Source organism: Hevea brasiliensis, unplaced genomic scaffold, assembly GCF_030052815.1.
Source record: "Hevea brasiliensis isolate MT/VB/25A 57/8 unplaced genomic scaffold, ASM3005281v1 Scaf21, whole genome shotgun sequence".
In the NCBI taxonomy this organism is placed as follows: domain Eukaryota; kingdom Viridiplantae; phylum Streptophyta; class Magnoliopsida; order Malpighiales; family Euphorbiaceae; genus Hevea; species Hevea brasiliensis.
The window spans coordinates 332,842-359,554 of NW_026614707.1; the positions used below are offsets into that span (position 1 = coordinate 332,842).

At 34.6% G+C, this 26,713-nt stretch overlaps 1 protein-coding gene across 1 annotated transcript; it reads right to left on the minus strand.

Annotated features, from left to right (window-relative positions):
• Nucleotides 1–258: 258 nt before the first annotated feature.
• Nucleotides 259–12,424, minus strand: LOC131176647 (transposon Ty3-G Gag-Pol polyprotein). Its single transcript, XM_058141719.1, is given in 5 exon segments — nt 259–335; nt 1,094–3,167; nt 3,594–3,848; nt 4,263–4,838; nt 10,199–12,424. Coding segments are annotated over 5 exon segments (3,987 nt in total). The 5' UTR covers nt 11,204–12,424.
• Nucleotides 12,425–26,713: the final 14,289 nt, after the last annotated feature.

The following is a 26,713-nucleotide window of genomic DNA, read 5'->3' on the forward strand; positions in this document are numbered from 1 at the left end:
TTCAAGAATTTTATTGTGTGTTAAATTTTTGTGAGTACATTCTTGGTTTGAGTTACTTGAGTTTGATAAGAACTTATGGACATAGCCAAGAGAGGTAAAAGGCACAGAGTAGTGAGTTCATAAGAGGGGAAAAGCTGATATGAACCTGCCTAACTCCACCTTAAAAGCTAGCTCACAAGGGGAGGTTTGCAAACACATATATATAACACCCAAGACCTCCCTGCAGAACCGATGTGGGACGCATCATTCCCGACCCCTTTAGACTGAACGTCCTCGTGAAGTAACCGGGGTCATGACTCGTTCACCCCGACCACTCCCGAATAACGTCAGGGAACCTTTGTACATGGCCCACCGACCCATACAGAGTGAGGCTCTGATACCAAAATGATGAGCACTCCTAGGATGCCAAGAAACACAACATCTAAATATTGGAACCAAGATCTTTAATCATCCAAACAAGGCAGAATTTCAGATTGAAAACCCAAGTGTCAATACACAAATAGTAACAAGCTAAAGCATATTGATCATCAAAATAAGACTAGCAAGGGGTTCATGCTGCTAGAATCCAAGTTCTTTCAAGAAACATGGAAGAAACATAGAAGAAACTCAAGCTCCAGCAATGGAGTTCTCTCCCTAATACTCACACTTAAACTAGAAAAATGAAGGCTGCCCATACAATCTGAATATCTTGGGTTATATATAGCATCTCTAAAACCCTAAAAGTGTGCCAAAACCCTAAAAGTGTGCCAACATGGCTAAAAAGACAAAAATAAAAGGCTCCTCAATCAGATGGGGCGTTTCCATAGGGGGGGGGACCATTTGGGACCACTTGCTTTATGGCAGCCCTTTATGTAGTGGGGACCATAAGTTGGCAGCAACACTTTAGGTGGTAGCAGCCTTTTTTTAATGTAGTGGGGACCAACAAAAGGTATCAAAGACATGGCAAATCCAAATAAGCATAAGAAGCTCCTCCAATCCACTTGGCCAATGGTCTTGTGCCAAGTCATGCTGATGTGGCGAAGTCACGCTGATGTGGCGCCACTTGTCAAGTCTCCCATGCCAACTTGTGTGAGAATGATCCATTTAGATTCCAACAATATGCAAGAAAGTCCAACATGGCAATTTTGATCCCCCTTGTGCTCACAATGCTCCAACACCAATGCTTGCAGCTCTCTAGCTCTGGCTCTGGTGATGGGTCCTCTAAATAATGGCATAGGCACTGGTGCTTCTTCATCATCCCCTCCTCCTTTGAAAGAATTCGTCCTCGAATTTGGTCCTGCATCAATGCAAGGGGAAAGATCAGTAATGTTAAAAGAATTGCTAACACCATACTCACCAGGTAAATCAATCTTGTATGCATTGTTGTTGATCCTTTCTAGCACTTTGAATGGACCATCACACCTTGGCTGTAATTTCGACTTTCTTAGGTTTGGAAACCGCTCTTTCCTTAAATGCACCCAAACAAAGTCACCTGGTTCAAACACAAGAGGCTTTCGGCCTTTATTAGCATGAGTAGCATATTGTGCATTTTTCTTTTCAATTTGTAACCTAGCTTGCTCATGCAATTTCCTAACCAAATCTGCTTTCTTTTTACCATCAAGACTATTAATATGATCAACAGGTAAAGGCAACAAGTCTAATGGTGTCAATGGATTAAAACCATACACAATCTGAAATGGTGAAAATCCGGTAGAAGAATGCACTACTCTGTTATAAGCAAACTCAACAAAAGGAATGCAATCTTCCCAAGATTTCAAATTTTGTTTAACCATCACACGCAATAAAGTAGTTAAGCTTCTATTCACTACTTCTGTTTGTCCATCAGTCTGGGGATGACAAGTAGTTGAGAACAACAGTTTAGTACCTAACTTACCCCACAACACCCTCCAAAAGTGACTTAGGAACTTAACATCTCTATCACTTACTATAGTCCTAGGTATACCATGTAACCTGACTATCTCCTTAAAGAACAAATTGGCTATGTATGTGGCATCATCTGTTTTGTGACACGGTATGAAGTGTGCCATCTTAGAAAATCTATCAACAACCACAAATATAGAATCATGACCTCTCCTAGACCTAGGCAAACCCAAAATAAAATCCATAGAAATATCAGTCCAAGGTTCCTTAGGAACAGGCAAGGGTGTGTAAAGACCATTTGGCATTACTCTAGACTTTGCTTTCTTACATTCAACACACCTAGAACACATTCGATCAACATCTTTCCTCATATGTGGCCAAAAGAAGTGTTCTTGCAATATGTTTAAAGTCTTAGCAACACCAAAATGTCCCATCAAACCACCACTATGTGACTCCAAAACAAGCAAGTCTCGCATAGAGCATTTAGGCACACACAATTTATTCTCCTTAAACAAGTATCCATCATGCCTATAAAATTTCTGAAATGCACTTTTCTCACAAGCAGCATATACATTACAAAAATCTGCATCATCAACATACAATTCTTTCATGAACTCAAAACCAAGCAATTTAGCATCAAGTGTAGACAAAAGTGCATGTCTCCTAGAAAGTGCATCAGCTACAACATTCTCTTTTCCTTGCTTGTATTTAATCACATATGGAAATGACTCCAAAAATTCAATCCACTTAGCATGCCTTCTACTCAACTTATTTTGACTCTTAATATGCTTCAATGATTCATGATCTGAATGTATGACAAACTCTTTAGGCCACAAATAATGTTGCCAAGTTTCCAAGGCCCTAACTAATGCATACATCTCCTTATCATAAGTAGAGTAATTCAAGGCAGCTCCATGCAATTTCTCACTAAAATATGCTATTGGTCGTTTCTCTTGCATGAGAACCGCACCAATTCCTACACCACTTGCGTCACATTCAATCTCAAAAGTCTTATCAAAATCTGGCAAACTCAACAAGGGTGCAGAACACAATCTATCTTTAAGTTCAGAAAATGCATGTTCATGTTTCTTTTTCCACTCAAATGCAACATTCTTTTTCACCAATTCATTCAAAGGAGCAGCAATTGTACTAAAATTAGGCACAAATCGCCTATAGAAACTAGCCAATCCATGGAAACTCCTAACCTCAGACACATTCTTAGGAATTGGCCAATCTCTAATGGCTTTGATTTTCTCTTCATCAACCTGTACACCTTTACTACTTACAACAAAACCAAGAAAAACAACCTTATCCAAGCAAAATGAACACTTTTTCGCATTCGCATACAATTTCTCATTTCTCAACACATCAAAAACAAGTCTCAAGTGATGCAAATGCTCATCTATGTTACTGCTGTAAATCAAAATGTCATCAAAATACACAACAACAAATTTTCCAATGAAATTCCTCAACACATGATTCATCAAACGCATAAAAGTGCTAGGAGCATTTGTGAGCCCAAATGGCATCACCATCCATTCATACAACCCATATTTAGTTTTGAAAGCAGTTTTCCACTCATCACCAATTTTCATTCTTATTTGGTGGTAACCACTTTTCAAATCTATCTTAGAAAACACACTTGCACCATGCAACTCATCAAGCATATCATCAAGGCGAGGGATTGGGTGTCTATACTTTACAGTGATTTTATTGATGGCTCTGCAATCCACACACATGCGATAACTCCCATCCTTCTTAGGCACTAGCAACACAGGTACAGCACATGGGCTCATGCTCTCCCTAACATAGCCCTTCTCCATAAGCTCCTCCACTTGCCTTTGTAACTCCTTTGTTTCTTTAGGATTTGTTCTGTATGCTGGTCTATTCGGTATTTGTGCTCCAGGTACTAAGTCAATCTGGTGCTCAATCCCTCTGATAGGTGGCACTCCTGGTGGCAACTCATCCGGGAAGACATCTTCATATTCCTGTATAAGAGACAAAGCATCACTAGGCAAATGTGAATCAAGGTCAGTAACACATAAATTAACCTCCTTGTACATAAGTACACAAAGAGGTCTTCCTGAATGTAAAGCCTCTCTAACTTCTCTTTCCTTCACATACAAACTCATTCTTTTCTCTCCACTCTTCTTTTGCCCCGAGCTTTCCTTTTTCTCATTTGTTCTCATTTTCTTTTCTTTTGTTTCTCTTTTCTCTTTCTTTTCACTCTCATCTAGCTCGGCCTCTCTAAGTTTTTCTCTCCAAGTTTCTTTCTTTTCTTCAATGGATCTAAGAATCCTCATTTGATCTTCATGCACTTGACCTGGGGTCATAGGAAGCAATGAGTATGTTCGACCTTCCTTAGTGACCGTGTACCTGTTCTTCCTACCATCATGCACAACAATTCTATCATACTGCCATGGACGGCCCAACAAAAGATGCGTAGCAACCATAGGTACAACATCACAAAGTACCTCATCATTATACTTGCCAATGGTGAATGGCACAACCACCTGTTTTGTAACCCTCAACTTCCCACAATCATTCAACCATTGCAAGCCATATGGTTTTGGATGTGTGGTAGTAGGCAAACCCAACTTGTCCACCAAGAGTGAACTAGCCACATTACAACAGCTCCCACCATCTACAATCACACTACACAACTTGTCATTCACCAAGCACCTAGTATGGAAGATGTTCTCCCTTTGCATTTCATCACCACACTCCATACTCACTTGTGCACTAAGTGTGCGCATGGTGACAAGGATATTGCCATCCATAGGTGGCTGATCTCCCTCATCGTAGCAATCATCCTCATGCTCATCAACATTATGAGATTCTTCCTCTCTTTCCTCTTCACTTTCTAACTCTCCATTTTCCCTAACAACCATCACTCTTTTATTTGGACATTGTGAGGCATAATGTCCATTTCCCAAGCACTTAAAACACTTCAATTCTCTAGTCCTAGTAGGAACTCCCTTGTTCTTCTCCTCTACTTTCTCCTTTCCTTTCCATTCTTCTTTCTTGAATTTGGGAACTTCTTTCTCCACCCTTGAAGGAGCAGACCAATTCGACTTCCAATTACTCCTAGGAGCCGAATGGTTGGCTGGTGCATATCTAGCCACATTCTTCCTTTTTAGTTGCTTCTCCACTTTAAGTGCCATTTGTAGCATATCCTCCACCTCCACACAAGGTTGCAGCTCCACAATATTAGCAATTTCAGGATTTAACCCATTCAAAAAGCGAACCATTGTAGCTTCCTGATCCTCCTCAACATCAGCTCTAATCAAAGCTATCTCCATGGCCTTGTAGTATTCTTCGACACTTTTAGTACCTTGAGTGAGTTTTTGTAACCTTTGAAGCAGCTCTCTGTGGTAGTAAGGTGGCACAAACCTGTTTCTTAAGATTCCCTTCATTTCGTCCCATGTCTCCACGGTTCGTTGCCCATTTCTCCTCCTCCTACCCAACAACTGATCCCACCATACAATTGCATACTCTTTGAATTCTACAGCTGCTAACTTCACTTTCTTCTCTTCAGAATAATGGTGGCACTCAAAAATCAACTCCACCTGTCTCTCCCACTCCAAATAAACATCTGGATTATCCTTCCCATGAAAAGGTGGAATTTGCATTTTTATACTAGCTAAATTCCCATCAACTCTCTCCTCATTTCCATCTCTATCCCAATGATCACCGAGCCTAAAATTTCTGCCACCCCTTCTTCCCCTAGGCCCCCTACCCCTAGGTGGTCTATACCCTCTTCCACCATAATGGTAGTTGCCATAGTCATAAGCTTCATCATACTCATTATCATTCCATTCAGCTTCTTCATACCCTTCATTCCTATGTTCTGCCCGAAATCTACCTTCATTTCTATTCGGATTTCCCACATTTGCTCCCCCATCATTCCTCCTATTTCTATCTTCTCTGTCCCTTCTCATCTCTTCCATAAACCTGGTCATCTCATTTCTCATTCCCCTCAATACATCCAATTCATCTCTAAAGTCATTCATTTGCAAATTCATCCTTTCAAAGCTTTGTGCTACGGATTCTTTAAAAATTCGATCATCAGGAAACTCCCTTTTTCCATCATTACCTCCACTACTACCACTTGTCTCTTGGAATTGAGACATGATTTGGCTGCAAGAAAACAAAGTTAGTAGAAATGGCTCACCCTCTCAAGTGTTTTCGCACAAATTTCAGGCTCTTACCCTCTATTGGCACTCACACACTCTTGCCTTTTACAACTCAACAGTTTGCTTCCCTTGTTCCTTTGGGAACTAAAATTCACAAACAAGCACAAATACTTGCTAATTTTATAAAAAAAAACAATCAACAAACGAAACTGGAAGAAACGAAATAGCAATAACCAGAAAGTGTGACACTAGAGCCAAAGAAATGGAAGACACCAAAAGTAGAAGCAAATGTGAACTAAATGGTATGATTTTTGAAAACTGTATGAGAGACAACCCAATAGAATGATATCAAGCTCAAACTTCCAATTTCATAGCCAACTTTGCACAAATACCAGCAGTTCACACAATTAACCAAAAATATGCAACAATTTTGGTTCACCACACAAACGAATATATTTTGATCTGAAATTTGGTAGACATAGGCATCCCAATACTGACTAACTACTGGTAAAATTTCAGGAGTTTCTGGATGAGTTTACTAGGTGAACGAAATTTGACTAGGTCTGCCGCAAAATTTTGGTTCGGTAGGCAAACAATGTCACAAAACCCTGAAAATTGACACAAAAGGTACTGAGATGGAGTATAATCAGCCTGCAAAATTTCGGAGCTTTCTGGGTTGGTTTGGTGTGTTAACTCAATTTGATCAGGTTTGCCGCAAATTTTGGTTCGGTAGGCAAACAATGTCACAAAACCCTGAAAATTGACACAAAAGCTACTGAGATGGAGTATAATCAGCCTGCAAAATTTCGGAGCTTTCTGGGTTGGTTTGGTGTGTTAACTCAATTTGATTAGGTTTGCCGCAAATTTTGGTTCGATAGGCAAACAGTGGAATTTTCACATCAAATATGGCATGTGATGTGTCTAGTAATACCCAAAGTTGTTGGTAGATTATCAGGCTCAAATTCAATGTTTAACTCCACAATTCACAATTTCATCACTTATGTCAGCTTGTCAATCCAATCTCCTCTTTTTTTTTATTTTTTTTTATTATTATTTTTTTTTTATATACTGATGCAAAGGATAAAAATTGCAGAATCAAATACTGATACCACTCAAGTATTTTGGCAATCCAAATCAAGCTCTACCCACTAGCACACAGGCACATCCCAAGCATTAATTACCCAATTTAACATACTCAGACTTGATATCATATAACTCAAGAGGCAAATAGCTAGTGTCAAAGATAGGTTTCAGCTTGATTAACTCTAATCCTACAGACAAACTCAAAGAAAACAAGATGAACAAGAGATTTAATCTAAGATTAAGCAAAATCCTACACTAAAATTAAGACTACCAAGTTTCAGCCAGCAAGAGTTCAAACAAAAAAAAAAAAAAAAGAAGAAAAATCAGTACCCAAAAATGCAAATTTGATTTGGCTACAAAGAACAAGGTACTAGATGAAGAAACTAATAGATATCTAAAGGTCCTACAATGGCTGACAATTATAGTTAACCACACAGAAAAGAAAAAGTAGTTTTAATGGATAAATACCTTGTTAGATGCCAAGGCTCTGATACCAAAATGATATGAACCTGCCTAACTCCACCTTAAAAGCTAGCTCACAAGGGGAGGTTTGCAAACACATATATATAACACCCAAGACCTCCCTGCAGAACCGATGTGGGACGCATCAAAAGCCTTGTTGAGTTAAACACGAGTGGAGTGTCCCCTGTTGAGTGTAAACACGCAAGGGCGTGAGTGAGGTGTTTTCTTTAGACTAACCATTTTCTTGCAGGTCTGAAAACATGTCTAGAAGGGGTGATGGTAGTGAGGGGGAAGGTGAAAATCCTTTCTACATGAAGGCTGTCAGACAACAATTTGAAAGAATGAATGTTGTGTGCAATGGAATCATAGATAGGTTGGAAAGATTGGAGCAAAGAGATAGGTAAAATGAGAGAAGGCCAAATAGGAGGGATCTTGTGCCTCCAGTAGTTGAATCTGATGAAGATGAGATTGATAACAATGATTTTGAGGTTGAAAGACCTAGGAGGGGTAGGTATGAGAGAAGAGCTGAAGATAGGAGGAATGGGGATAGGAGGATAAGAAGAGAGGAAAGAGAGAGGAATAGGGTAGATGACAATATCAAAAGTATTAAAATGAGCATCCCTTCTTTCCAAGGGAAAAATGATTCGGATATGTATCTTGAATGGGAAATGAATGTAGAAGCTGTGTTTGATTGTCATCACTATTCAGAGGAAAAGAAAGTAAAGTTAGCAGCAGTAGAATTTATTGATTATGCTCTGGTATGGTGGGATCAAGTGTTGATTAGTAGAAGGAGAAATTATGAGCAATCAATTGCAACCTGGGGTGAGATGAAAACTATAATGAGAAGGAGATTTGTTCCTAGTCATTACTATAGAGAGCTACATCAGAGGTTACAAAGATTGACTCAAGGTTCTAAAAGTGTTGAAGATTATCATAAAGAAATGGAAATTGCTATGATTAGAGCAAATGTAGAGGACGATAGAGAAGCCACCATGGCCAGATTCTTGAATGGGCTAAACAAGGAGATTGCTCATATTGTTGAGTTACATCACTATGTTGAGTTGGAGGATATGGTCCACATGGCTATGAAGGTAGAAAGGCAACTTAAAAGCAAGTCAAAATTTGGAGGAAATGCAGGTACTTCTTCATCTTGGAAGTCTAACTGGAAGAAGGAGGATAGGGAAAAAGCTGTTAGCAAATATAAGAAAAATGAGGAAAAAGAAAAGAAGGTGGAGAAGAAATTTGTAGAAAGTAAAGGAAAGGAGGTTGCAACTACGACCCGAAATAGAGATGTGAAGTGTTTTAGGTGTTTGGGCAGTGGACACATAGCTTCTCAATGCCCTAAGAAGAGAGTCATGGTCATGAGAGAAAATGGTGAGATAGAAACGGAGGAGGAAATTGTGAGTGATTCCACATCTTCAGGGGAGGAGGATGCAGACAAGAATAAAGGCAACAGCCAATTCACTCACTAATGGAGCAGAAACAATCTTTCTTTAATATTCAAAGTGTGTCCTCCACTCTCTTATTACACTTGTATTTATAGCCTCTTTGCTTCAAAGCTAAAGACAAAAATATCCCTACTTTAGTAATAGCTGTAAGGAGGTTTAGGTCCAAACAAAAATTAATCTATCAAAAGACTAAAAACTCCTTGCAAAAAGTAAATTTAATACAGCAGCAAGTAAGGGCATTTAAGTCCAAAAGAGAGGTGGTTATAACAGCAAGGAATATTCCTTGAAAAAGGTGCTAGCAGATACATGTACATGGGTTGGATCTGGTGCATGCATGTCCACAGGTTATTCCATGTAATCTAATGCTCCACATGACACCTGGTCACTTCCAAGCATAATTTTTACTAAATTTAATCATTTATATTTTTCTTCATGCCATTCCAGCTTATACTCCTTGCTCCTTATGATGCCATTCCAGCTTATATCTACCTTGTTTGGACGTCCCTTTGCTCTGATACCAAAACTGATGTCATGTGGAGCATTATGCTTGGAATGGCATCATAAGGAGCAAGGAGTATAAGCCGGAATGGCATGAAGAAAAATATAAAGGATTAAATTTGGTGAAAATTATGCTTGGAAGTGACCAGGTGTCATGTGGAGCATTAGATTACATGGAATAACCTGTGGACATGCATGCACCAGATCCAACCCATGTACATGTATCCGCTAGCACCTTTTTCAAGGAATATTCCTTGCTGTTATAACCACCTCTCTTTTGGACTTAAATGCCCTTATTTGCTGCTGTATTAAATTTACTTTTTGCTAGGAGTTTTTTGTCTTTTGATAGATTAATTTTTGTTTGGACTTAAAGCTCCTTACAGCTGTTAATAAAGTAGGGATATTTTTGTCTTTAGCTTTGAAGCAAAGAGGCTATAAAATACAAGTGTAATGAGAGAGTGGAGGACACACTTTGAATATTAATGAAAGATTGTTTCTGCTCCATTAGTGAGTGAATTGGCTGTTGCCTTTGTTCTTGTCTACATCCTCCTCCCCTGAAGATGTGGAATCACTCACAATTTCCTCCTCCGTTTCTATCTCACCATTTTCTCTCATGACCATGACTCTCTTGTTAGGGCATTGAGAAGCTATGTGTCCACTGCCCAAACACCTAAAACACTTCACATCTCTATTTCGGGTAGTAGTTGAAACCTCCTTTCCTTTACTTTCTACAAATTTCTTCTCCAAATTCTTTTCCTTTTCCTCATTTTTCTTATAGTTGCTAACAGCCTTTTCCCTATCCTCCTTCTTCCAGTTAGACTTTCAAGATGAAGAAGTACCTGCATTTCCTCCAAATTTTGACTTGCTTTTAAGTTGCCTTTCTACCTTCATAGCCATGTGGACCATATCCTCCAACTCAACATAGTGATGTAACTCAACAATATGAGCAATCTCCTTGTTTAGCCCATTCAAGAATCTGGCCATGGTGGCTTCTCTATCCTCCTCTACATTTGCTCTAATCATAGCAATTTCCATTTCTTTTTGATAATCTTCAACACTTTTAGAACCTTCAGTCAATCTTTGTAACCTCTGATGTATCTCTCTATAGTAATGACTAGGAACAAATCTCCTTCTCATTATAGATTTCATCTCACCCCAGGTTGTAATTGATTGCTCATAATTTCTCCTTCTACTAATCAACACTTGATCCCACCATACCAAAGCATAATCAGTAAATTCTACTGCTGCTAACTTTACTTTCTTCTCCTCTGAATAGTGATGACAATCAAACACAGCTTCTACCTTCCTTTCCCATTCTAGATACACATCCGGATCATTTTTCCCTTGGAAAGAAGGGATGCTCATTTTAATACTTTTGACATTGTCATCTACCCTATTCCTCTCTCTTTCCTCTCTTCTTATCCTCCTATCCCTATTCCTCCTATCTTCAGCTCTTCTCTCATACCTACCCCTCCTAGGTCTTTCAACCTCAAAATCATAGTTATCAACCTCATCTTCATCAGATTCAACTACTGGAGGTACAAGATCCCTCCTATTTGGCCTTCTCTCATTTTGCCTATCTCTTTGCTCCAATCTTTCCAACCTATCTATGATTCCATTGCACACAACATTCATTCTTTCAAATTGTTGTCTGATAGCCTGCATGTAGAATGGATTTTCACCTTCCCCCTCACTACCATCACCCCTTCTAGACATGTTTTCAGACCTGCAAGAAAATGGTTAGTGTAAAGAAAACACCTCCCTCACTCCTTTACGTGTTTACACTCAACAGGGGACACTCCACTCGTGTTTAACTCAACAAGGCTTTTCCCCTCTTATGAACTCACCACTCTGTGCCTTTTACCTCTCTTGGCTATGTCCACAAGTTCTTATCAAACTCAAGTAACTCAAACCAAGACTGTACTCACAAAAATTTAACACACAATAAAATTCTTGAACGTGACGGATCAAAACGAGTAAAAAAGCAATAATGTGACTCAAGAAATCAAGAAAAGAAAAGCTCAAGTATGGAAATGTAATGCAATAAGGAATCAAGAAAGAAGACACCAAAATAAAAGAGTAGTAAGCTGGAAAAGAGACAACCTAAAGAAGAGATATCAAGCTTAAATATCCAAGTTTGCCACCAACTTATCACAATTACCAGCAGTTCACACAATACACTAAGAATTGCATAAATTTAGGATCACCAAGCAAACGAGTGTATTTTGATCTGAAATTGAGAAGGCAAATGCAATCCAGTACTGACTAATTGCTGCTAGAATTTCAGGCTTTTCTTGACAGGTTTACTATGTAAACCAAATTTAATCTTGTCTGCCGCAAAATTTTGTTCCCCACACAAACGGTTAAATTTTGAGCTGAGATTTAATTTGAGAATAGCTCAAATGTGGCAAAAACAACCTGTAAATTTTCAGGAATTTTCGGGCTGATTTGCTATGTGAACTTAATTTGATCGGGTCTGCCGCAAAATTTTGGTTCCCCACACAAACGGATGAATTTAAAGCTGAAATTTAATTTGGGAACTACTGATATGGGGTATAAACACCTGGAAAATTTTCAGAAATTTTTAGGTATATTTACTATGTGAACTTATTTTAATCGATTCTGCCACAAAATTTTGGTTCCCCACACAAACGGACGAATTCTAAGCTGAAATTTAATTTGGGAACTACTGAAATGGGGTATAAACACCCTGTAAATTTTCAGGAATTTTTGGGTCTATTTGCTATGTGAACTTTATTTGATCGAGTTTGCAGCAAAATTTTGGTTCAGCAGGCAAACAATATCAAACAAATCCCAAAATTTACACCCAACGTCTTAAACACACCCAAATAATGCTGGTACAGTTTCAGGCCAAATTGGTAAGTCGAACTCAATGACCCAAATAATCTCTCATGCTTGATATCAAAATGAAGGAAGCAAGATGGATATCAAAACCCTAAGACAAACTCAACAAAATAAATTTTTAAACAAACAGGTCAAACTAAACCCCAAGAGCCAAACAACAACTATGAAGAAGGTAACAAACACAAAGAATAAGAAGCAAATAGAGAATCTACCTTGTTTGGACGTCTCTTTGCTCTGATACCAAAACTGATGTGAACCTTCAAGCAATTGGTAACTTGAAAACCCACATTCAAGAATTAAATGAACAATATGGAAAGCACCAAATCAAGATGTATGAATTTGATTATTTGAACCAACACAATCAGATTGTTGTGTAATTCAAAGAAAATATCAGAAATGGGATTCTTGACCTAATTCATATGGAGAATGAATAAACCAAGAATATTATGCACATTAAACCTTGCAAGATAGAAATCTCAGCAAGTTAATGAGCTTCACAAGAACAAAGGCAACAGCCAATTTACTCACTAAAGGAGCAGAAACAATCTTTCATTAATATTCAAAGTGTGTCCTCCACTCTCTCATTACACTTGTATTTATAGCCTCTTGGCTTCAAAGCTAAAGACAAAAATATCCCTACTTTAGTAACAGCTGTAAGGAGCTTTAAGTCCAAACAAAAATTAATCTATCAAAAGACTAAAAACTCCTTACAAAAAGTAAATTTAATACAGCAGCAAGTAAGGGCATTTAAGTCCAAAAGAGAGGTGGTTATGACAGCAAGGAATATTCCTTGAAAAAGGTGCCAGCAGATACATCTACATGGGTTAGATCTGGTGCATGCATGTCCACAGGTTATTCCTTGTAATCTAATGCTCCACATGACACCTGGTCACTTCCAAGCATAATTTTTACCAAATTTAATCATTTATATTTTTCTTCATGCCATTCCAGCTTATACTCCTTGCTCCTTATGATTTCACAAATTAAATTCTGAAGTTATTTACCTCTAACTCTAGTAATTGGACCTTGGATGAAATCCTTTGGTGTGGATGTAGCTTAATACACTACTGTATACTATAGGAATGCATTTCATAGGAACAGCAAGCATATGGATAGATCTCAGGAACAACTAATGAATTTAAGATGTCCTGATTTATCTCACTTTAAATGGTATAAAGATACCTTCTTCTCCCTTATTTTCACTAGGGAAGATAACCAATATGATTTCTAGAAAGAAAAATTTCTTTCTGGATTACCTTCGTTATTTGCTGAATGAGTCAAAAAACAAATTAGGGATAAAAATGAAGGAGCCCTACCATACAATCACTATTCATACGGAGAGCTAGCCTCTGAAGTAGTCTCAGCAGGAATAGCATTGTGCAATGAATTAAAAATTCATAGGCGGTTACAAAAGGAAAAACTCACCGGTAAAAGAATGCTCGGTGATTTCTGTGAACAATTAGGTTTACCTCCAGTAACTTTTCCTTATAAAAGGAAAGTTAAAAAGGGGGGGAAGAGGAGAGAAAAGGGTCAAAAAAGTCAAAAATGGTTTAAACAATATCCTAAACAGGATAAGAGAAAAACTTTACACAAAACAATTCCAAAAAAGAAATCTGTAACATCTTCTAAAAGGAAGAAACAAGAAACTAATGTAGTTTGTTATAAATGTGGAAAAACTGGTCACTACGCTAATAAGTGTAGAGTTAAACAACAAATACAAGCCTTATCAATAGACGAAAATCTAAAAGAATCATTAATCAAAATACTCTTAAATGAGTCCGAACCAGAAGATTTAGAAGTAAATGCCATAGATTATACTTCAGAAGAATCTTCTACTGAGACTGATAAACAATCAGAATGTGATGGAAAATGTGATTACTATAAATCACTATGTACCTTAAATGGTCTTTGTGTATTAACAAAAGAACAAAATATGTTACTAGATCTAATAGATAAAATTGAAGATCAAGAAGAAAGGAGAAAAAGATTAGAAGAATACTTAAATGTATTTAAGGATAAAAGTCCTTTAGAAAAGAAAATTGAAGAAAAACAAACCCCGTATGATATCAAAGAAATAATGGAAAGAATTAAGACGGCTAAAATGCCAAGAGAACCAACCATAAAAGAATTGAGACAAGAAATAAATTCGGTTAAAACTGAATTACAATTTCTTAAAGAAAGGATAATCTTATTAGAGATTAAAAATGAATCTCCATTAATAATGAAAGAAGCTGAAAAAGAAGAAGAACCAGTAGAGATTAATAGTCTCCAGTATATCAATAGAATAGATCGAGTTATAACTCATAAATGGCATACTAAAGTTACAATAATCGTACAAAAAGAGTACTTATTTAGTACTATAGCCTTAATAGATTCAGGAGCAGATATTTGCTGTATAAATGAGGGATTAGTACCGTCAAAATACTTCTCTAAAACAGTAGAAGAATTACATACAGCCGACAGTACTAAAATGTCTGTAAAATACAAACTGTCTGATACAGTTGTCTGTAACCAAGGAATATGTTTTGAAATCCCATTTATCTTGGTAAAAGGGTTATCTCACCCTGTTATTTTAGGAAACCCATTTCTGCATATGTTATATCCAATAAAATCTATAACAGAAAAGGGAATAGTTTCTGAAGTTGAAGGAAAAGAGATTATTTTTTAATTTATCTCTTTACCAATAGAAAGAGAAATTGATGTGCTTAAAAGTAACATCAAAAGTAAAGAAAATTTCATTAACTCTCTTAAAAGAGAAATAGAATACAAGACAATACAAGAAAAGGTTAATGAACCTTTTATACGAAGGAAGATAAAAGAATTACAAGAAGAAATGACTAATAGTATCTGTGCAGAGATACCAAACGCCTTCTGGGCTAGGAAAAGCCATGTGGTTAAATTACCATATGAGCCTGACTTTGATGATAAAATGACACCAACCAAAGCCCGGCCCATTGCCATGGGTCCAAGACATTTAGAAATCTGTAAAAAGGAAATTGCTGACCTCGAGTCAAAAGGGCTTATTAGAAAAGTCAAAGCCCATGGAGTTGTCCAGCCTTTTATGTAGAAAATGCTGCTGAACTAGAAAGAGGAGTCCCGAGACTAGTCATCAATTATAAGCCTTTAAATAAGGCCCTTAGATGGATAAGATATCCATTACCTAATAAAAGAGATCTGTTAAACAGACTCTATGAGGCCCAAATCTTTTCAAAATTTGATATGAAGTCTGGTTACTGGCAGATCCAGATATCTGAAGAAGATAGGTATAAAACTGCCTTTACAGTACCATTTGGGCATTACGAGTGGAATGTGATGCCATTTGGGCTTAAAAATGCCCTGTCAGAATTTCAAAAAATTATGAACAAAATATTCAATGCTTATTCAGCATTTTCAATTGTCTATATTGAAGATGTCCTTATTTTCTCGAGGACAATAGATCAACACTTCAAACACTTAAATGTGTTTATGAAAATTGTCAAGAAAAATGGTTTAGTTGTCTCAGCCAAAAAGATAAAACTCTTTCAGGCTAAAATTAGGTTTTTAGGACATAATATTGAACAAGGATCTATTATTCCTATAGATCGAGCTATTGAATTCGCCAGCAAATTTCCTGACGAAATAAAAGACAAAACCCAATTACAAAGATTCCTAGGTAGTCTTAATTATGTTGCTGACTTTTATGAAAGCTTAGCACAAGACGCCAAACTACTATTCCAGAGACTAAAAAAGAATCCAGCACTCTGGACCCCAGAACACACCTTATCTGTTAAACGGATAAAACAAAAGGTCAAAACACTTCCCTGTCTGGCAATTCCTCATCCACAAGCCTTAAAGGTGGTGGAAACTGACGCATCTGACATAGGTTATGGAGGCATTCTAAAGCAAAGGATAGCTGACAAACAATCTTTAGTCAGATTTACCAGTGGAATTTGGACAGGACCTAGAGTTAATTACTCTACGGTTAAAAAGGAGATCTTATCTATATTTCTCTGTATTCAAAATTTTGAATCTGATTTACTTAATCAAAAATTCCTTATAAGGGTTGATTGCAAAAGTGCAAAAGAAATATTACTGAAAGATGTTAAAAACATCGCATCTAAACAGATCTTTGCTAGATGGCAAGCCATCTTATCAGTATTTGATTTTGATATTGAATTCATAAAAGGAGAAACTAACTCTTTGCCTGATTTCCTAACTCGTGAATTTCTTACAGGACATGAGTTCAAAAGCATCAATAACTCCTTCAAAGCGAACCCATGAGGTCTCGCCACCACCACCTAAAATGGTAGATAAACTTCGAGAGGATGCTTATTCAATCAGCATTGAGGCTAATAATGCCAAAGAGGTTAATTACCCCTATATTCCAATAAGCTACTGTTTCCTTATGCCAATGGACAAAAAACCTAAGGAACTGAAGCCTTATGAGGTAGCTAATTTCTACACTGAACATCACACAATGAATCCTTATTTACCAAAGGACTACACTTATTATCAAGCTATCTTAGCAGAGACCGATTCAGTGGTCTTCTCTCCAACAGAAAGGTCCACTAATGAGTGGGCATTTAGTAAGTTTATCATCAAAAGGATAATATCCTACGATGAATGGGGAGATTCACTCTTCAAACAAAAGGAATTAAATTTCGGAAAGCCCAGGTATTTTAATTATTTTGATTATATGCAAGCCTGGACTGGTGCCTTAATCTATGAAAATAGGCAAAGAAAGTTCAGCTGGTTCATACAGTTCCAGTTGGATAAAGAACTATTTGAATTTCCATCTTGGTTTTATGAATGGTTCTTTAACTGGGGAATATTTCCCATAGCTCTACCTAATAAGGTAAGAACTGTTTATGAACAGTTTACTAATTCAAATAAATCCTTAAAGGATTCAAGATTGATGTTTACTATCCTTTACAAAATTCCATGGATAGTTCGATGGGATTATATTATCTCAAAAAAGAAAATGAAAAAATTTGGCGAGTTTTCCACAGATCATGTGCCCTGGTTAACTCGAAGAATCCTAATTAAATGGTGGGATAAATGTGATTTCTTTGAATCACCTTCTGTTTATTCCTCTAAAGGATTAATTACTTTGGCTAAAAAGCCAACAATACCCAGTCCTTCAGTCTCATCGAACCTGTCAGAATTATTCAAAGACCTACTCAAATCAGTGCCAAAAGATGAACTTCACCAACAGCTTTTCAGTGCATTATCAGAAGACGACAAAGAAGCCAGCTCAAAAGTTGCCAGCTCAAAAGCTAAAGATGCTGCGGAGTGCTCTAAGTCGCATCAAAAGGACGAAAGTGACACCGACACTGACATGGAAGGACAATTTTGGGAAGACAGCCAAGACCCTAATGACCTGTAAAGGGTATTAGATTCCTCACAGTCTAAAAGACAAGACATCCACTATTTCCTGTCTGCCACTTAAAGTGACGTATGCCATGACGACTGAAGATTCCTTCTAACTTCTATAAGAAGGCCTCCCGACTTGCTTAACAAGCACCGAGAAAAAATAGCTTGTAAAATAAGTTTGCTTTCAATTTGTTTTCTCTGCTTTGCCACTCTATGTTCTAAAGTGTTCTTAGTTTGTACTGTTTTCGTTTGAATGAGTGTACTGTTTTCAAGATAATAAAATATATGGTATTTTCATCATTTCGATCTTCTTTTCCAAAGTTAGAAAAAGAATTAGATGTTTTAATAAATCAAGCTAAGGAGTTGAACCAAGAACTTGAAACACTATCCCTCAGCAATGTGGATCTTCTTGGACAACCCTCTGGTAAGTACGACTACTGGGTATACTATTCACCTCCGCATTCTGCAAATATTCCTATAGCTTCTATCACGCCTACTGGTTGGGAAGAAGACTGTAGCTCTGTAAGTATTACTGTTCTGTTATTTGAAGCACTGTAAGTAGCACTATTTAAGTATGCTCTGCACTTGGCCTTAAAGGGATCCTGTGCATCAGAAACTGTTTATAAACTATTTATGTCTACTTATATCAATCGTCTTTTATTTTATTTACGTTGTCTTGATTTATCTAATAGAAGAGAAGTAGAATTATTAAGAGCCGCTTTAATAGAAAATGGTAATGATTTGTGCAATCAACATCTAGAAACTCATAACGAATTCTGCGACTGTAGAGAGCATGAAAGACTGTTAGTATTATTTAGAGTCATAATTAATCTATTAGATATATGGTTAAGGAATAATAATTTCTAGAAAAATATTCTTCTTCATATTAAGTTTCTCATCATGTCTGTCATCTTTGTTTTCTGCCATCTTCTAAGTGGTATATCGACTGGAAGCTAGTAACCGCTTAAGCCCTTCATTTGGTGGAAGGTAGAGCAACTTCTAGACACAACGCCACGTACTACTTATTCTCTAGTTTCGATCCTTTTGCGTCAGGTGGTATCAGAGCCAGGTTAGGTAGTAGATTGGTCATTAGTTCTAGTGAAACCCCAAGTCGCGTATCCTTCAGCCGTTGAAGCCGTGAATAGGCGTTTAGGCATCAGGAGTAACATCGTTGACAGTGATCTAGAACAAATGGACAAAATATTTCCTAGCTTATCTGGTAGCTCAAGAAGCGCTAGGCTTGAAGACAAAGAGAATAAGAAATTAAAAAATAAAAATAAAGAAATATTATTATTATCTAATATAGAAAATAGGTTAAATAATTGGAAACTTCCTCCTATCTCATCAAGTCTTATATATAAGTCTAATAACAGTTTTATTTTTAAGTCAGACTATGTCATTAAAACTGTTGAACAAGCCACTACTCCTATCCATGAAGGATTAAGTTCTAGAAGTTTATTTTCAAAAGAACTTTTAACAGAACATCAGAAGAAATACTCTTTCCTACATATAGGAATGATACAAGTTGCTCTAAAACCAGCAACTAGACTAGGTTTAAACACCTCAGCTTTAATCTGTGTCAGGGATAAAAGACATAAAAATTTCAATGATTCCTTATTAGGAATAGTAGAATGATCCCTCTGTGATGGCCCGATATATTTTTCGTGCTATCCCAATTTTACCATATCGGTAAAAGATCCACATGTTATGAAAGCTCTATCTCTAGATATCAAAACCTCAAGGTATGATTTGTTACCAGGATCTGAAAATATCATCCTTATATATAGGATCCATTACAAAGCAATGAACACTGTAGTACCTAATCTTAGGGAAGAAACTACAAAATTAATTTCCCCAAAAGGAACCACCACTTTCTTCGTCACAGACTTAGAAAAGGGAAATCTAGTGGTCCCAAAATCAATTGAATGGGGAACAGTTTAATTTACTTGAAAATTGGGTTTTAGAAGAAGTAATTCCTCCTAAAAAGGAAGAATCACATGATGTTGAATCTATCATAGAAACAAACAATGGAACCGTAGCAATATCATTTGCTAGAACAAAGTCAAGGAACTCGTTCTCAGGAAGATCAGTAGTTTCAGAACCAATTCTACCTAGACCATCCTTATCAGGAATAGAACTAGATAGAATGAACTCAATGAGTCGATTAAGCTCAATAGGAACCCAAAGAACAGAGGAACAAGTGGCCCAGCCCATATATGGATTAGATAGTACCTATCCAAGCCCAAAAGAAACAATGAGCCTCAAATGGCCCAAAAGCCCAACTCCTTCGGATATGGGTTATGATAAAGAAAGCCTTAGGCAACCTAGAAAGATAATGGCCCTAACCAAAGAAGAAACTCCATTCGAAAAATGGTTTCAAATGACTTTCAGCCTAGAAAAACAAAGCTCTTACCTTAGAGAACATGCTTGGTACCAAGAAAGGGGAGGAAATAAAAAATTTCCTGAATTTATTAAATACATGATGGCCTGTAGGAAAAAGCCATTTCCCAATTTCGAAGATAGGACGTTCTTAACAACTTTAGAATCGTCTTATAGAAATTACATTACCTCAAAAGGTAAACTCCTAAGAGGAGTACATCCACCATTAACTGATCTATCTTATAAGGTAGCAGAGAATCAAGAAGTCGAATGTTCTCCCTTCTCTAGAACAGACAAACAAGGCAACTTTGCCAATCTTAGTCTGTACACTATAGGTCAACAATTAAATAGGGTAGAAACACAAATTCAAGACTTTAAATCAAGGGATTATAGACCCGAAAAAGGAGAATCCTCAAAACCAAGAATTGAGAAAAAGGTTTTATTTAAACCACTGGAAACAAAAAAATTAGATCGTAAGTTAGCAGATCATTCGGAAATGATTACAGAGATAACTAAAAGGTTTGCAGAATTAGGATTAGACTCAAAGAAAAAATCAGTAGCTCCTTTAACAAAGGACTTAACTTTCGAAGAAGAAATAGAAAAAAGATTAAAACAGCTAAGCATAGCCCCAATCTCAGATAATTTAGAATCTGAATCTGAATCAGAATTATCTAATTCTGAAATCTCTAAACCCTTAGAGCTAAACAGGATAATGTATCCTAAACCAAGAGCCACTATAGACATGAAGCCTTATTACCCTAGGCCTTCGCCAATAAATCTACAATATGAAGATACAAGTTATAATTATGTACAATATGATGGATCTTCAATTGTAGAATGGAACATAGATGGACTTTCTGATTATCAAATCAAGAATGTCATCCAATTCATGACCATGTATGCAGTAGCAGCCCGAATTAAAGGAAATAATTCGGATCAATCCATAACTAGAGCCATTATATCTGGCTTTACTGGTCAACTTAGAGGTTGGTGGGACTTTACCTTATCAGAAGAAGGACAAAACAAATTTTTAAACAAACAGGTCAAACTAAACCCCAAGAGCCAAACAACAACTATGAAGAAGGTAACAAACACAAAGAATAAGAAGCAAATAGAGAATCTACCTTGTTTGGACGTCTCTTTGCTCTGATACCAAAACTGATGTGAACCTTCAAGTAATTGGTAACTTGAAAACCCACATTCAATGATTAAAGAAACAATATGGAAAGCACCAAATCAAGATGTATGAATTTAATTCTTTGAACCAACACAATCAGATTGCTGTGTAATTCAAAGAAAATATCAGAAATGGGATTCCTGACCTAATTCATATGGAGAATGAATAAACCAAGAATATTATGCACATTAAACCTTGCAAGATAGAAATCTCAGCAAGTTAATGAGCTTCACAAGAACAAAAACAACCAATTTACTCACTAAGGAAGCGAAACAATCTTTCATTATTATTCAAAGTGTGTCCTCCACTTTCTCATTACACTTGTATTTATAATCTCTTGGCTCGCAGGAGCTTTAAGTCTAAACAAAAATTAATCTATCAAAAGATTAAAAATTCCTAACAAAAGTAAATTTAATATAGTAGCAAATAAGGGCATTTAAGTCCAAAGAGAGGTGGTTATAACAGTGATATTCTTTCAAAATGTGCGTGAGATACATGTACATGGGTTGGATCTGGTGCATGCATGTCCACGGGTTATTCCATGTAACCTAATGCTCTACATGACACCTGGTCACTTCCAAGCATAATTTTCACCAAATTTAATCATTTATATTTTTCTTCATGCCATTCCAGCTTATACTCCTTGCTCCTTATGATTTCACAAATTAAATTCTGAAGTGATTTAGCTCTAGCTCTAGTAATTGGACCTTGGATGAAACCCTTTAGCGTGGATGTAGCTTGATTCTTATCAATAAAGCTACATCCACACCAAAGGATTTCATCCAAGGTCCAATTACTAAAATTAGAGCTAAATCACTTCAGAATTTAATTTGTGAAATCTTAAGGAGCAAGGATTATAAGCTCGAATGGCATGAAGAAAATTATAAAGAATTAAATTTGGTGAAAATTAAGCTTGGAAGTGACCAGGTGTCATGTAGAGCATTAGGTTACATGGAATAACCTGTGGACATGCATGCACCAGATCCAACCCATGTACATGTATCTGCTGGCACATTTTTGAAAGAATATCCCTTGCTGTTATAACCACCTCTCTTTTGGACTTAAATGCCCTTATTTGCTACTATATTAAATTTACTTTTTGTTAGGAGTTTTTAATCTTTTGATAGATTAATTTTTGTTTAGACTTAAAGCTCCTTGCAGCTGTTATTAAAGTAGGGATATTTTTGTCTTTAGCTTTGGAGCCAAGAGATTATAAATACAAGTGTAATGAGAAAGTGGAGGACACACTTTGAATAATAATGAAAGATTGTTTCTGCTCCCTTAGTGAGTAAATTGGCTGTTGCCTTTGTTCTTGTGAAGCTCATTAACTTGCTGAGATTTCTATCTTGCAAGGTTTAATGTGCATAATATTCTTGGTTTATTCATTCTCCATATGAATTAGGTCAGGAATCCCATTTCTGATATTTTCTTTGAATTACACAGCAATCTGATTGTGTTGGTTCAAAGAATTAAATTCATACATCTTGATTTGGTGCTTTCCATATTGTTTCTTTAATCCTTGAATGTGGGTTTTCAAGTTACCAATTACTTGAAGGTTCACATCATAATTTCTAAGAATTAAAAATTGAATTCATTAATTTAATCTTTTGTTTTATTGAACCGGTAAAAAACTTGAAATTACTAGAGTATTGGTCCAGCAATTTTTTTTTTGCTTTTTTTGGGCCATGGAAAAATATATTAATCAATGATGATTATAACATTTAGATATATCAGACGAATGACAGATATAATAACTAGACTTAGGTATTTTATGTACCCGCTCACAATTTAATTTTTTTTAAATTCTTAAATTAAAAAAAAATTCAACAACCAATTTTTAATCTAAGTTGAACTAATAAAAAGTTTCATTTTAATTAAATATAGGCTCATTAAATTTTTTTTTAAGTGGGTTAAGTTTCAAATTTCAAGAATAATGGCTCATTAAATTTTTTATTTAATTGGAATAATAAAAAATAACCTTTTTAAATTTTGTTAAGGTTTTTCTTTTTTTTTTGGCTAGACATAAGAGACAATTAAGAGCGTACCCACATTTAAAGTATCTAAATTTCAAATAAAATTGTTGAGGAGTTTTGACTTTGTTTCAATCTTTGAGTTCAATGTTAAACGGATGCAACATTTAGACCTAGGTGTTTTATTTATTTAACTCACAATTTCTGTGTTTTTTAAATATTTTTTTATTACCCAAAGAAAAATTTAAAAATATGGGCAACTAATTTTTCAATTTTGTTAGGTTAATAAAAACTAATTTCTAAGAATTAAGTTATGAATTCATTAATTTTTTGTTTAATTGAGCCGGTAAAAAACTTTGAAATTACTAGAGTATTTTGTTAAGTTTTTTTTTTTGGCTAGACATAAGAGACAATTAAGAGTATACCAATATTAAAAGTACTCTAAATTAAAAATAAAATTGTTGAAGAGTTTCAACTTTGTTTCAATCTTTGAGTTCAATGCTAAACAGATGCAACTTTTAAACCTAGGTATTTTATTTATTTAACTCACAATTTCTGTGTTTTTAAAATTTTTTTTATTACCCAAAGGAAAATTTAAAAATTTGGGCAACAAATTTTTTAATTTTGTTGGGTTAAGAAAAACTAATTTTTAAGAATTAAAATATGAATTCTTTAATTTTTTGTTTAATTAAGCCGATAAAAAACTTTGAAATTACTAGAATATTGGTCAATAAATTTTTTTGCTTTTTTGGGCCATGGAAAAAAATATTAATCAATGACGATTATAACATTTAGATATATGAGACGAATGACGGATATAACAACTAGACTTAGTTATTTTATGTACCTCCCTCACAATGTAATTTTTTTAAAAAAATTTAAATTAAAAAAAAAATCAACAACCAATTTCTAATCTAAGTTGAGCTAATAAAAAAGTTTCATTTTATTAGAATATAGGCTCATTAATTTTTTTTTAAATGGGTTAAGTTTCAAATTACAAGAATAAAGGCTCATTAAATATTTTATTTAATTGGAATAATAAAAAAATAACCTTTTTAAATTTTGTTAAGGTTTTTTTTAGCTAGACATAAGAGACATTTAAGAGCATACCCATATTTAAAGTACTCTAAATTAAAAATAAAATTGTTGAGGAGTTTCGACTTTGTTTCAATCTTTGAGTTTAATGTTAAACGGATGCAATTTTTAGACCTTGGTGTTTTATTTATTTAACTCACAATTTGTGTGTTTTTTAAATATTTTTTTATTGCCGAAAGGAAAATTTAAAAATGTGGGCAACTAATTTTTCAATTTTGCTAGGTTAACAAAAACTAATTTTTAAGAATTAAAAAATGAATTCATTAATTTTTTGTTTAATTGAGCTGATAAAAAACTTTGAAATTACTAGGATACTGGTCTTTTAATTTTTTTGCTTTTTTCGGCTATGGAAAAAAATATTAATCAATGACGGTTATAACATTTAGATATATGAGACGAATGACGGATATAACTAGACTTAGTTATTTTATGTACCTCCATCATAATGTAATTTTTTTAAAATTCTTAAATTAAAAAAAAAATTCAGCAACCAATTTTTAATCTAAGTTGAGCTAATGAAAAAGTTTCATTTTATTAGAAAATAGGCTCATTAAATTTTTTTTTAAGTGGGTTAAGTTTCAAATTACAAGAATAATGGCTCATTAAATATTTTATTTAATTAGAATAATAAAAAAAAACTTTTAAAAATTTGTTAAATTTTTTTTTTTTGCAAGACATAAGAGACAATTAAGAGCATACCCACATTTAAAGTGCTCTAAATTAAAAATAAAATTGTTGAGGAGTTTCGGCTTTGTTTCAATTTTTGAGTTCAATGTTAAACGGATGCAACTTTTAGACCTAGGTGTTTTACTTATTTAACTCATAATTTCTGTATTTTTTAAATATTTTTTTATTACCCAAAGAAAAATTTAAAAATATGGGCAACTAGTTTTTCAATTTTGTTAGGTTAATAAAAACTAATTTTTAAGAATTAAAAAATAATTCATTAATTTTTTGTTTAATTGAGCCTGTAAAAAAATTTGAAATTACTAGAGTATTGGTCCAGCAATTTTTTTTGCTTTTTTGGGCCATGGAAAAATATATTAATCAATAACGATTATAACATCTAGATGTATGAGACGAATGACGGATATAACAAGTAGACTTAGGTATTTTATTTAACTCACTCACAATTTAATTTTTTTTTTAAATTCTTAAATTAAAAAAAAATTCAGTAAGCAATTTTTAATCTAAGTTGAGCTAATAAAAAAGTTTCATTTTATTAGAATATAGGCTCATTAAATTTTTTTTAAGTGGGTTAAATTTGAAATTATAACAATAATGGCTCATTAAATATTTTATTTAATTGGAATAATAAAAATATAATTTTTTAAAATTTTGTTAAGGTTTTTTTTTTTACCTAGACATAAGAGGCAATTAAGAGCATACCCATATTTAAAGTACTCTAAATTAAAAATAAAATTGTTGAAGAATTTCTACTTTGTTTCAATCTTTGAGTTCAATGTTAAACGGACGCTACTTTTAGACTTAGGTGTTTTATTTATTTAACTCACAATTTGTGTATTTTTTAAATATTTTTTATTATCCAAAGAAAAATTTAAAAATATGAGCAACTAATTTTTCAATATTGTTTGGTTAATAAAAGCTAATTTCTAAGAATTAAAAAATGAATTCATTAATTTAATCTTTTGTTTTATTGAGCTGGTAAAAAACTTTGAAATTACTAGAGTATTGGTCAAGCAATTTTTTTTGCTTTTTTTTTGCCATGGAAAAATATATTAATCAATGACGATTGTAACATTTAGATATATGAGACGAATGACGGATATAACAACTAGACTTAGTTGTTTTATGTACCTCCCTCATAATGTAATTTTTTTAAAATTCTCAAATTAAAAAAAAAATTCAGCAACCAATTTTTAATCTAAGTTGAGCTAACGAAAAAGTTTCATTTTATTAGAATATAGGCTCATTAAATTTTTTTCTAAGTGGGTTAAGTTTCAAATTACAAGAATAATGGCTCATTAAATATTTTATTTAATTAGAATAATAAAAAAATAAACTTTTAAAAATTTGTTAATTTTTTTTTTGCTAGACATAAGAGACAATTAAAAGCGTACCCACATTTAAAGTACTCTAAATTAAAAATAAAATTGTTGAGGAGTTTCGTCTTTGTTTCAATTTTTGAGTTCAATATTAAACGGATGCAACATTTAGACCTAGGTGTTTTATTTATTTAACTCACAATTTCTGTGTTTTTTAAATATTTTTTATTACCCAAAGAAAAATTTAAAAACATTGGCAACTAATTTTTCAATTTTGTTAGGTTAATAAAAACTAATTTTTAAGAATTAAAATATGAATTCATTAATTTTTTGTTTAATTAAGCCGGTAAAAAACTTTGAAATTACTAGAGTATTTTGTTAA